We start from the raw sequence: 12,531 nt of genomic DNA, 5'->3' as shown, positions 1-12,531 counted from the left end.
CCAAACACCCAGCCTGGGATCCTCGTGGGCAGCGCTGAGGCAGGGTCTGCAGCAGGAGCCAGCCCAAGGGTGTGGGGCTTGCTCTCATTTGGCACCAGTGCAAGCTGACAGCACAGGAGAAACCAAACAATGCCCAAAACACACTTCAGAACACGTTTCAGAGCACCTTATCCTCCAGCAGCAGCAGAGCTGAGGTTCAGGAGATGCACGGCAAAGCTCCCTACCCTACTGCACATCTCTTGGGTATTCAGGTCAGCAGAGGGGCTGCTGGTAGAGCAGAAAAATCCTTTCAGGTACATAATAAGGCAGAATTGAATTCTGCTCCAAGGTGGATAGACAAAAGCCATTTGTCATTCGCTGACAGGACATGTCCCCAGCCCAGCCCTGCCTCCCTCCCCGCGGAGCTGAGCGCTGCAAACAAAGGAATTCACACCCCAGCTGTTTGGGACCAAGGCAAACCTTCACCCAGTGCACAGAGGGAAGGAATCTGAGCTACAGTTTGAAGTTATTCTAGAAGAATTCTCTACAAGGGTTCAGCACCCGACCGAAATGCAAATCACCATCATGGCTTCCTGAGCAAATGAGCTATTGCTGCATTTTTTCCAGTCCGGCAGCATCTTGCTCTGAAGATCTAATAGCAGCCCTACTGAGCAGCAGCTAATTAAAGCCTTTCCTCCTGCCAAAACCCCAGATTCAGTCTCTAAATGACCCAGTAAGTGAGACTTTTTCCACCTCAGAAGTCCTGGGAGACACCAGGTCGGCAGCTCTGCCCTTGTCACCGCTGTGGCTGTGCCCTCCCTGGCGAAGGCCGGGCTGATCCCAGGGGCTCATCCCTGCTCCTCTCCCTCTGCTCCTCTCAGGGATGGTTCAGAGTTATCCCTTACACACCCAAGCCCTCCTTTCCAGAAGGCTCCAGCCATGAGGTTCCTCTCCATCAAAGACCAGCGAGCAAGACAAATTTGGAAATTCATGGACTGAGCTATTGGGGATGCTCCTCAGACACACGATCACACAAAAGCCAATTAGTCCAGGTTTAGAGCCATCCCTGGGGCAGGAATCCGCCCTGACAGGGAGGGGACACACAGGTCCTGCTCACCTTTCTGCCCCTTGCACACAGGGATGGCCCTCTTGGCAGCTCCACCAGCCTCAGAAGCCCCCTGGCAATTACAGATGGTGCATGGAAGGGCACTTGGCTCCAATGAGACCCCAAAAATCAAGTTATTCCATCCAGAAACCAGGAGAACATGGAGATGTTGATCCCTCCCCCACCAGGGCTGGCTGCCCAAGGAGCCCATACAAACCCTGGGCAGACACCACAACAAAGCCTCTACCACAGCCCATCTCCATCATCATCAGCAGGGGCCTCTCCACAGCAAAAATGGTACCGAGCCACAGGAAATTATAAATGACCATTTGGGGATTAATTCCAGCTGTGCAGAAACCTTTTGGGGGCAGTGACTTATCCTGGGTGATAACAGAGGGGCTCCAGAGCTGTCCCTGCCAGCACAGCACAGCCTGGCATGGATTGGCATGGCACAGCCTGGCACGGATTGGCATGGCACAGCCTGGCACAGCATGGCTCCTGCCTGACAGGGACAGTGCATCTGCCCCAGGCACCACTTCTGTCCCTTGGGCTGCCTCCCCCTCTTGGCTGCTCTCAGTTTAGGCCAGGCTCGGAGCACGGCCAGGGATTTCTCCTAAGCGGCATGGCCTGGCACGGATTGGCATGGCACAGCCTGGCATGGATTGACATGGCACAGCCTGGCACAGCATGGCTCCTGCCTGACAGGGACAGTGCATCTGCCCCAGGCACCACTTCTGTCCCTTGGGCTGCCTCCCCCTCTTGGCTGCTCTCAGTTTAGGCCAGGCTCGGAGCACGGCCAGGGATTTCTCCTAAGCCAGGCTCAAGTTAAGCACTGGAGTGCAGTGAACGCCAGGAAGGGCAGAACCCAACGGTTGCAGCTCAGACATGGCCCCTGGAACCCTGCCAGGCTCCATCCTTGTGCCCTGCCAGGCTCCATCCCCATGGCACAGGCTCCATCCCCATGCCCAGAGCCCTGCCAGGCTCCATCCCTGAGCCCTGCCAGGCTCCAACCCCATGGCACAGGCTCCATCCCTGAGCCCTGCCAGGCTCCATCCCCATGGCACAGACTCCATCCCTGTGGCACAGGCTCCATCCCCGAGCCCTGCCAGGCTCCATCCCCGTGGCACAGACTCCATCCCCATGGCACAGGCTCCATCCCCGAGCCCTGCCAGACTCCATCCCCGTGGCACAGGCTCCATCCCCGTGCACAGGCTCCATCCCCGTGGCACAGGCTCCATCCCCGAGCCCTGCCAGGCTCCATCCCCATGCCCAGAGCCCTGCCAGGCTCCATCCCCGAGCCCTGCCAGGCTCCATCCCCATGGCACAGGCTCCATCCCCGTGGCACAGGCTCCATCCCCGTGCCCGCAGGCAGGGCTGCTCCCCGGGAGCTGCTCCCGCTCTGATTCAGCCTCGGCACAGCCGCGCTGCGCTGGGAGGGCTCCGGAGCCGGAGACACAGTAAATAATGACTTTGCACTGCGTCAGGAGCTAATCCACTCAGTGATGCAAATGAAATTCATGGGCCACTTCCCCCTCACTCCGGCTCCTCAGTGATATTATAAAACAATCCTGACTTCATCGCGATGTCACCGGCTGCAGGAAGCTTCAGGGGAGCCAGGACGACTTTCACTCCTCTTCACCACCTCACTTTCTCATTCTTCTGCTATAATTGGAAATCATGAAAATGTATTTGTTCATGTGCTCCGAGTGTCAGCTATTCAGTGTGCTTGTGCTCTCTGTTCAGACCATCAGAATAAAGATATTTAGCTGTTCCCCCCAAAGGTGAAGCTATTCCTGTTGCATCCTTTCACACGGCAACAAAAGACAGGGAGGAATCCACCAGCAGGATCAGCTGGAACACACTGGCAACACAGCACGAGGAAGAGGAAGAACAGCTGAAGGCTGAGATTTAGACATCTGAATCTTTTTTAGCTTCCCTGCTGCTGACTAAATATCAAATGTAGGAAGACGAGAGCAGAACCACCAGAGACTGGAGATTTTAAACATAGAATCAGAGAATCCTGCAACGGTTTGGGTTGGAAGGGACCTCAGAGCTCATCTTGTTCCAAGCCCTGCCATGGCAGGGACACCTCCCACTGCCCCAGGCTGCTCCAAGCTCCATCCAGCCTGGACTTGGACACTGCCAGGGATACAGGAGCAACCCCAGATGCTCTGGGCACCTGTGCCAGGGCCTGCCCACCCTGCCAGGGAACAATTCCTCACTCCCAATATCCCATCCATCCCTGCCCTCTGGCAGTGGGAGCCATTCCCTGTGTGCTGTCCCTCCAGGCCTTGTCCCCAGTCCCTCTGCAGCTCTCCTGGAGCCCCTCCAGGCCCTGGCAGGGGCTCTGAGCTCTCCAGGTGAATATTCCCACTCTCCCAGCCTGGCTCCAGCCCTGGATTCCTCTGGACTGGCTCCAGCAGCCCCACGTCCCCAAGCACAAGCCCTGAGTGACAGCACAGGCAGAGCCACGGCTCACAGCTCCTGCTCCAGACTCCCTGCACAGACACCAGTTATCCCCCATTTTCCCAACCACACCCCAAAAATACACAACTCATCTCCTGCTCAGAGCTGGAAAGCTTCCCTTGTTCTGAAGACTGAGCTTCCCACCCGAAGAGGGAAGCTCACAGACTGGCTCTTGGAAAAACCCAGATTTAAGTAGATGCAAAAACGCCAGTTTTCAGGGAGCTGTGCCATAACAAGCCTCAAGTTTGCAAATCCAGTAACTTCCATGTACTGGAGCTTATTAATATTGGATTTTTTGGCAGGCGCTGCCTTGTCCAGCTCGGATTAGCAGCAAGTATATTCTGCTTGTCAGATTTAAACAAGATGTATAAATCTGGCACAAAAGCAAGACCAAATATGGAAGCAAATTATTTAAATTGACAAGATGTGGCTCAGAAGCATTAAGCACTCGCAGTCAGTGCCCATCAGCCGGGGCAGGAGTTAAAGTCTGAAACAGGAGGCTCACGAGGTTACCCACCCCAAACGCTTACTGAATCCAGTGCCAGGCTGCACTGGAATTTATTCTGGTTTTCCACACGATGGGAAGAGCAGGAGAGGGATAAACAGCTGAGGGAGCCAGCCCAAAATCCTCAAAAGCAAGCAGGCTGGCTGGCAGGAGGTGACACAGAGCCCGTGTGGGACACAGGGCTGCAGGGGCCATCCCGTGCTGGGAGCAGCATGTGGCCAGGGACAGGGACGAGGACAGGGACACAGACAGGGCCAGCAGGGCTGGCAGCTGCCAGGGGAGCAGCAGCAGCAGCAGAGCTCCATCTGCCCCACGATGCTGCGGGAGCAGAGCTGTCACCTCTCGTGAAAGGCACTTCCCACCACAGGGAGCTGGCCTCAGCTGTCAGGAGCCACGGCCAGGGCTCCAGGAGGGTCCTGGGGGGCTCAGCCAGCCCCCCACCCAGGGGCAGGAGCCATCCTCAGCAGGGAAAGCGAGGGCTGCTGGCAGGCTGTGAATTACAGAGCTCAGGTTCCTCTCGCAGCGAGAACGCTTTCATTTGTTCCATTTTTGCAGTGGAGGCCAGTGTGAACCAGGATGGATCAGTCTCAGAGCCTGCAGCACCCCAGGAGCCCAGGATGAGCAGGACAAGGCACACATGCCCCTGCACACAGGAGGAGCTCTCTGGCCAGAGCCACCCCTTTGGCTGGGCCAGCCAAAAGCCGCCCTCTCCAAAGTGGAGACACGCCTGGGGTGCTGAGAGAGGCAGCTCCAGGGCACAGCTCTGTCCCTGCAGCCCCTCAGCACAGCCAGAGGATTTCCTCCCACAGCCCTCCTTGGGGTGAGCCACGGAGGAGGGAGCAGAGAGAGCCCAGAGCCTCTCCCCGTGGGGATCCCCAGCAGCCTGTCCCTGCACGGCCCTGGGTGCCCCAGCAGGAGCAGGCTGTGCTTTGGAGCTGTGCCTTCCCTTCCCAGGAACTGCCACTTCTGGGAATTGCTTCTGCTCAACGCAGAACTCGGCAGGCACCAAGCACCAGCAGAGCCTCCTGCCCGCCTCCCCATCCCCTCTGCGGCTCCCGGGGGGAAAACTGCCTGCCTGCTGCTGGCTCCTGCAGGACAGGGCCAGCCAGGGCCACCTCTGTCCCCTTCCTGCTGGGCAGAGCCCCTGGCAGCAGCCCTGCTGGGGCTGAAGAGCCCAGAGAGATTTTCACCTTCATCCGTCGGGTCAGGGCAAAACTGAGCAGTTACTGTGGCACCTTTCTGCCCCCGGGGACTCCTGGCCATGGCACAGAGGCCACCAACATCAGCCTAGCCCAGTGATAGCTGAGAGGGAGAGGGGATGGACTCAGAGCTGGGAACAGCAGCCCAGAGCTGTCCTTTCCCTGAGGAAAGGCAAGCCCAAGGGACAGTCCTTGTCTCTGCCCCCCTGAAGCCCCAGCCCCACATCTCTGTTCAGGTTCCAGCTGGGAGGGCACTGGGTCAGCCCAGGGAGCCCCTCCAAGGAGCACAGGACCTGTGGTTCCTGCTGAATCTCAAAGAACAGGACAGTCGTTCCAGGGAATGGACAAGTCCTTGGCCAGGCTTTATCTCCTCCAGCATCAGCTGGGCGGTGTGGGGGGCTCTGGAGCTCCCCGTGCCCTCTGTGCCCTCCCTCACCCAGCTGTGGGCCAGGACACCCATCAGCCAGGGGATGCACACAGGGCAGCCCCAGAACACGGGGCTGGCAGCCAGGGCTGCATGCAGGACCCCCACGCAGGGACTCCTGGTTTTGTGTTATTGCCTTTTCCAAAGAGCTCATTTTTGACAAGCTGCAGCCTCCAAGAGCACGGGAACACGCTGCCCAAGGCCCTGGGGTCACTCTTCCCCTACAGGGAGCTCCTCACTCACCCACCAGAGCAGCTCTGATGTGTGGCCGTGCAGAGCAGTGACTCACGGAGCCACCCTGCAGGGATTCACCTCCCCAGCTCTCTCCACCACACCAGGGCCACCAGCCCAGGGTGGGGTCTGGCAGCTGTGTCCCTCTCACAGCTGGCTGCTGCAGGAAAAGCCCCCTGGGCATGATCCCACCCCGGCCAGCTCTGCAAACATCCCCTCTGGATGGCACACACCTGCAGGTCAGGGGAGGCAGGAGCACCGTCCCCTTCTGAGCACACTCCTGGTGACAGGGCGTTCCTGCCCTGGCTGGTCACAGGCACAGCCAGAAGTTAATTCCCAGGCACTGTGATCATGCCAGTAGATCCAAGAGGGATGGCACTGAGGAGCCTCTCTGGCACGTGCAGGGTTTTGGAGCTGCAGGAGGAGGAGCTGTGCTGGCTGGAAGGAGGGAGGGCAGCAGCCCACAGCGAGGGTTTGCACAACTGCCCTCCCCGCAGCTCCTACAGCAAGCCAGCAGTTACCAGAACCCACCGCAAGTTTTGAGAGCGGGTTCAGCCCCTCCTCCTGCTCCTCAGCAGACACCAAACCCTCAAGGCCTTGCTCTGTTTCACAGCCCAGACAGTGAGAGCCCACCCACACCTCGCTGCCAGGGAAGGGTGCCCTACACACCTGCCAGGGCCCTGAGCTGCAGGCTCTGCAGGATCACACGCGTGTGAGCGAGCAGGCGTGCAGAAACGCCAGCACTGTTTGCTGAGGAGTCTCCTTAGAGACAGCCCAGGCATTAAATTCCCCAGGAAGTCTCAATAGCCGGAGAATAATCATGGCAGAGGCTCAGCACCGGGGTGGTTTAACCTCTGCAGGCGTGCTGCCCACCCTCCTGCCCCCCAGGGCAGCCCAGTGCCCAGCTCCAAACCCCACAGGCAGCATCCCATGGCCGGCAGCATCCCGTGGCTGCAGCAGCCAGCAGCAGATCCCCCCGGGAAGGAAACAGACCACCTCATTACCCGGGCCCGAGATCATTTTAGGATGACAGCTATCTCCGGAGATAAGAAAGAAAAATCCACCCTGCAGCTGCCGGGGGGAGGGAAGGAGAAACCACTTCCACTGCGAGAGCCGGGCGAGCCCCTGAGCGCCCGCGGGGACAGCGCGAGCTGGCCCTGCCCGGCCCCAAAAACCGCCCCACAGCAGCTCCCGGCAAAACAGATCCAAAAACCACCCAACACCCCCCATCCAAACCAGCTCCCTCCAAACCAGCTCCCGGGCCAGCCTGGCAGGGACCCTGGCGAGGGGCACCCATTTCCCATCTCCTGTGCTCTGTGTGCACTGGGCTGTGCACAGCACAGCCCATCCGTGCAGCGGGGCCAGCCCCACTTCCCTTTTCTGCTGTACCTGCTCTGCAGAGCTGCCCTGCTGGCACAGCCCCTGTGGGGACAGACACCCCGCTGGCCTGGGGACAGACACAGACACCCCCACACCCCTCATCCAAACCAGCTCCCTGCCAGCCCAGGTGACAGCTCCAGGGCCAGCCTGGCAGGGACCCTGGCGAGGGGCACCCATTTCCCATCTCCTGTGCTCTGTGTGCACTGGGCTGTGCACAGCACAGCCCATCCGTGCAGCGGGGCCAGCCCCACTTCCCTTTTCTGCTGTACCTGCTCTGCAGAGCTGCCCTGCTGGCACAGCCCCTGTGGGGACAGACACCCCGCTGGCCTGGGGACAGACACAGACACCCCCTGGCCTGGGGACAGACACCCCGCTGGCCTGGGGACAGACACAGACACCCCCCTGGCCTGGGGACAGACACCCTGCTGGCCTGGGGACAGACACAGACACCCCCCTGGGCCTGGGGACACGGTTCCAGCACCCAGAGCTGCGTTACCACCGCCAGGAGCACAAAGCCCCCTCCGAAATCATGTTTCCAGTTTCTGCAGCATTATATAATTAGCATCATTTGTGTTGCAAAAGTAATTGCAGTAACATTTTTAATTAGTCTATTTGAACACTAACATTTCTCCAGTGTGCATAATATGTTGACACGAAATTACTGGGTTTGAGGAACTCGGGATGATTGGAGTTTGTTTTGCTTTTGTTTCTGACTTGTTTAATCCAGTCAATAAGAGCCGGCAGCCAGCCCGCAGCGTGGCTCGAGCTGCAGGGGAGAGCAAAGTGTGATGGGTTTCACTTCCGTCTGGGGGGAGGAAGGGTGGCTTCTCAGGGCTCCAACTAGAGAGAAATACTTGCTTGAGAGGTAAGGCCCGGGTGACATTTCCAAGCTGCTCACTCCTGGACTCAGATGTTGACTCGTGGAAAGACAAAACAGAACGAGAGCGCTGGCCTTGGAGGGCAGGGAGAGGAAAACCTGGAGGGAGGAACTCTGTGTGGCACAAGGTTTGGAAGGAGATCTAATCTGAAGAGTCTCTTTGCTTACTGAGTCACAAGCAGGGACAAGAAGTAAACATTCTCCCCAGAAAAGTTACTGCATGACACCCAAGCACACATTACCAAATTATGCTTTTTTTTCCCCCCCTTTTCTCTTGGGGAAGAATCAGGATTCTCCTTTCCAAGATCCTTTCCACACTGTACACATGCAAGCAGCGACAGATGCAGGTTATTTTTGCTCCCAAGTGTGAATCATGTTCCACTGCTCCTCACCTCTGCCCAGCCACAGCAGCTCGGGGTTGAGCAAACCCAGCTGCAGGGGTCACGTCCCCCTCAGCCCCCTGACCCACAGAGGGACCAAGATGTGCCTGGACAGCAGGAGGAATGGCCCCCGAGGGTGCCAGGGCGGGGGAAACACGAGCAGGGAGGAGAGAGCTGCCAGCTCCCAGCAGCAGCACATTCCCACAGGCGACCGAGAACTTCACTCAAAAGCTTTCAGACCTTTTCCAGTTCTCCTTCCCGTCCTACAGCCCTTCCTCCGCCAGGAGAGCCAAGGCTTGGCCGTGTGCTCCTTCCCAGCCCGCAGACACCGCGGGGCTGCTCCCTCCATCCCTCCCTCCATCCCTCCCTGCTGTCGGTGCTGCCGGGATGAGCCCCAGCCCGGGAAGGGGAGGACACCGCTCCTCTTCCTCTCTGCTCCCGAGAAGTTTCTGCACCTTCCAGCTGCAGCAGGGCCAGAGAGCCCCTCTGTGCCACGGGCTGAGAGGCAGCCAGGGCACATCGAGCCTCCCTCGGGAGGAGTTCATCTTCCTGGCAGCCCCAGGCACATCCTTCCTCTTCCAACACCCACAAGGTATTGATTTCTTTCTGTTCACCTGCCAGGAGCAGCGCTGCTCCTGGAGGGCTGTGCGCAGCCCTCCCCTGCCCACACCCGGACACTTTCTGGCTCAGAGAGAGACGTTGGCCCAGGAAGTCTTCAGATGAGCACAAGGATAAGGAGGAGATCGTGTGCGAGAATAAGCAGCAGATTAGCAGGCAATTAAGTGGCATTTTGTGGTATCCATTAGTCTTTCAAGCTACAAAGAGTCAGTTTCTGCTAACTTCCTGCCAAAAGTCACAAGTAATGAGCTAATTAACAATCTAATTATTGCAAATGCCCTAGAAAGAAATCAGGGCACAGGTGAAAACCTACTTAAAGCGGGCACAGCAGCAGGAACAGCTGAGAGCAGCCAGGCTGTGCCCCAGCTGCATTTCCAGCCATCCCACAGCACAAGGGGATGGGACACTCGGGGAAGCTGTTCAAGCTGAGTTAAAGCTGTGCTCAGTAAAGGGAGAGGCAGACCCTCACTCCAGAGCTTCCTGCCAGCCCTGTGGGGCTGAAGGACCCCTACACAAAAGCCAACCCTGGGATTTTCTGCCTCCGTGCCAACATTTGCCAAGTTGAACAGCAGCTGCAGCACAGCCTGTGGGGCACAAACCCAAAGCTGGTGGTCCCTGCACAGTCCAGCACGAGCACAGCTCCCCTGGCACAGCTGGAGCAGGGCAGTGCCAGCCCTGGCACCCCCAGTTCTGCCTCCCACCAGGACAGGCCCCGGGGCAGCCGTGATTCCAGAGCAGATGGCAGCGGCAGAGACCTCTGTGCTGAATTCCTGAGCTGGGAATGCCCTGCAGGGAGCTGGGAATGCCCTCACCCTGATGGGCACAGCCCACAGCTACTTCCCCCGCAGGAGCACCTTCCCTGGGCACCCCAGCACCTCCCAGCTGGGCTCTGGGAAAACCCACAGATCACTGATTTTAGGAAAGGAGAGCCTGGGCTGGCGTGCAGAGCGCGATCTGCAGGATTCCCTGCTGCACAGTCCACGCTCCCTGTGGCACACGCACGTCTGTAGCGCCAGGGTGACCTGCCAAGGGGGTCCCCAAGGCAGCAAGGGATGTCACAGACCTGTCACACACCCCTGGGGGTGGCACTGCCACCCTGGCAGTGCTGCTGGTGCCACTGCAGCCCACAAGGGCTCCTGCCCACCCCCCCCCCGAGCCAGGGCTGCCCCTCTCAACCACTCCGAGCCCACCTGCTGCCCTCGCACGCAGGGCTGATTTAACACTGCCCAGAAACACCTGAGCACAACCCTCGAAGCAGGAGCACAGTTTCAGGTTTGGATAACAGCTCCTGACAGCTGCAGGAGATCTGGACAGGCGCCAGTTACCCGACACTGGGTGCTCCAGGTAGAACCGAGCAGGCTCTGGAAACAATGCAGGCAAACCCTGCCGGGCCCGTGCCTGGTCCCCCCTGCTCCACAACACGCTCTGCGTTTCACAGACATGGTGTTTGCACTAACACACCTCACTGTAAGGAAAGCCAGGGAATTCACAGCCAGGAAAGCCTGGGAAGACCAAACCAGAGACCCGAGGTGCACAAAATCCCTCTCAGTAACGTGGCTGAACTGCCCATGTGTGAAACCTCAGGTACAGGGGAAGCTGTGACCTTGAGAAACAGCCTTAGGATACATTTTCGTCTCCATATCCACTTTCCTCTGCCTGCCAACACCTGTCCAGGCCTTCAGGCTGGGCTTTGGGAGGTGGCAGGGAGATGGTTTCTGTATTTTAAGGTTATGTGCGTGAGGCAAGTGTTAAGGATGAGGAGCAGCATCGTTTAAATTGGATTAGCCTCACACTGCTGGTACAGGCAGCTGCAGGGATGCTCCAGACCCACCCAGCTCCTCACAGCCAGCGTGCCACTCCAAAACCTCAAGGACAGCTCTGAAGAGGAGCCTTTCAGAGCTCTAAAGCACGTTTGTTTTCATGCCAAATACCTCAACTTGGGAATCAGCCACCCGCCAAAATAAAACTCTGTCCCAAATATTCACAAAAGCAAAATTTCGCTGCCAGCAGCTGCGAGCAGCAGCCCCGTTTGAACCCAGGTGGGACCCACGGGCCAGGGCGAGCCCGAGCAGGAGCAGCCCCAGCTGGGCTGGCTACAACAGCAAGCAGAGAACGCCTGGGTAATTCAGCCGAATTTCCCGGGGGGACATCCCAAATCCCTGAAGAGCCTGTCCAGAGTCCCAGCATTATCAGAACAAAGAATTATGGTCATAGTAACCCGGCTACTGCAACATATTTGGTTATAAAGCCTCATTTTTTCCCCCCAGCAACACAACTAAGCCATTCAAGTCCTCGCCGGCTGCGCAGTTCCAGCCGCGGAGCAGCCCTCGCCCAGCCCGCTCGCCACCCAGCACATGTTTTGGTGTTAAGTACATTAAAAACAAACTCCCCTCGGCCTTTTTCGGGGATTTAGCTGAAGTCCCGGGCGCTTATCTCTGCTAACGAGACCCGACCGGCTTAAAGGCACCGACTAGTTGCCGGGTTGATTAAAAAAATGACTAAGCTGCTTGGCGGTGCCGCGGGGATGCTCGGGGCCGGTGCCGGGGGGCGGACGCGGAGTGCGGGTCCCCTCCTCACCCCCCGGCAGCGCCACACTCACCTTGACACTGGAAGCCCTGCTTGCCGAAGCCCCTGCGGAGAGAGAGGCGGAGTGAGACACCGGCCCCGGCCCGCGGCGCACCGAGCCCCGCAGGGGAGCGGGCACCGGGGCACCGGGAGGGGATGCGGGGCACGAGGGGAGCCGCGACGGGAGGAAAGGGGGCCCGGAGGACGGCGAGGGTGAGCCCGGGGAGGGATGTCCCGCCGAGCCGGGGTCCCGGAGCGGCTGCGGCGGTCCGGGCGAGGCTCACCAGATGAAGTCGGTGCAGTGGCTGCAGAAGGTGGGCTGCTTGAAGAACCGCGCCGTGAACTTGTGGTTCTTCACCTCGTGCACGTTCTTCTGCCGCAGGGCGCCCTTGCGGGCGAAGCGCACCGGGCCCTCCTCGCCCTCGGGGGCCGGCGCTGCCGCGGGCGGCTCGGCCATGCTGCGCGGGGCTGCGGGGCTGCGGGCCCGGCCGCGGCCGCGGCTCCGGCTGCGCTGCCGGGGCCGCTGCCCGCAGCTGGCGGGAGGCTCCGACACCGCCCGCCGGGCCACGCCCCCTCGTTTACATACGGCGCCGCCCCGCCCTCATCTGCATCGCCGGCCACGCCCCCGGCACCTCGCGGCACCGCGAGCCCCGCCCCCCCGAGCGCCTCGGCACGGCCACGCCCCCCTCGATTTGCATGTTGATTTGCATGGGGCCCGGCCCCGCCCTTCGTTTGCATGGAGCGTCTGCGTCCCGCGGGGATGCGCGGGGAGCACCGGGCACGGGCACGGGTGGACACTGGG

General features: G+C 59.5%; 1 protein-coding gene across 2 annotated transcripts in view; it reads right to left on the bottom strand.

The window, feature by feature from the left end:
- PRKCB (protein kinase C beta) overlaps positions 1-12,210 on the bottom strand; it is a 91,284-nt gene extending 79,074 nt beyond the window's left edge. For both annotated transcript variants that reach the window (XM_041401815.1, XM_041401814.1), the window contains exons 1-2: positions 12,014-12,210; positions 11,764-11,795 (exon numbers count right to left, since the gene is read on the bottom strand). In XM_041401815.1, coding sequence (XP_041257749.1) covers positions 11,764-11,795; positions 12,014-12,186 — 205 coding nt within the window. In that variant the 5' untranslated portion in view covers positions 12,187-12,210. The remainder of the gene's footprint in view (positions 1-11,763; positions 11,796-12,013) is intronic.
- Between the last annotated feature and the right edge of the window lie 321 nt (positions 12,211-12,531).

This window comes from Onychostruthus taczanowskii, unplaced genomic scaffold (genome assembly GCF_017590055.1).
Source record: "Onychostruthus taczanowskii isolate IOZ18803 unplaced genomic scaffold, ASM1759005v1 scaffold19, whole genome shotgun sequence".
Lineage (NCBI taxonomy): Eukaryota > Metazoa > Chordata > Aves > Passeriformes > Passeridae > Onychostruthus > Onychostruthus taczanowskii.
This window is presented reverse-complemented; position numbering and strand designations above follow the sequence as displayed.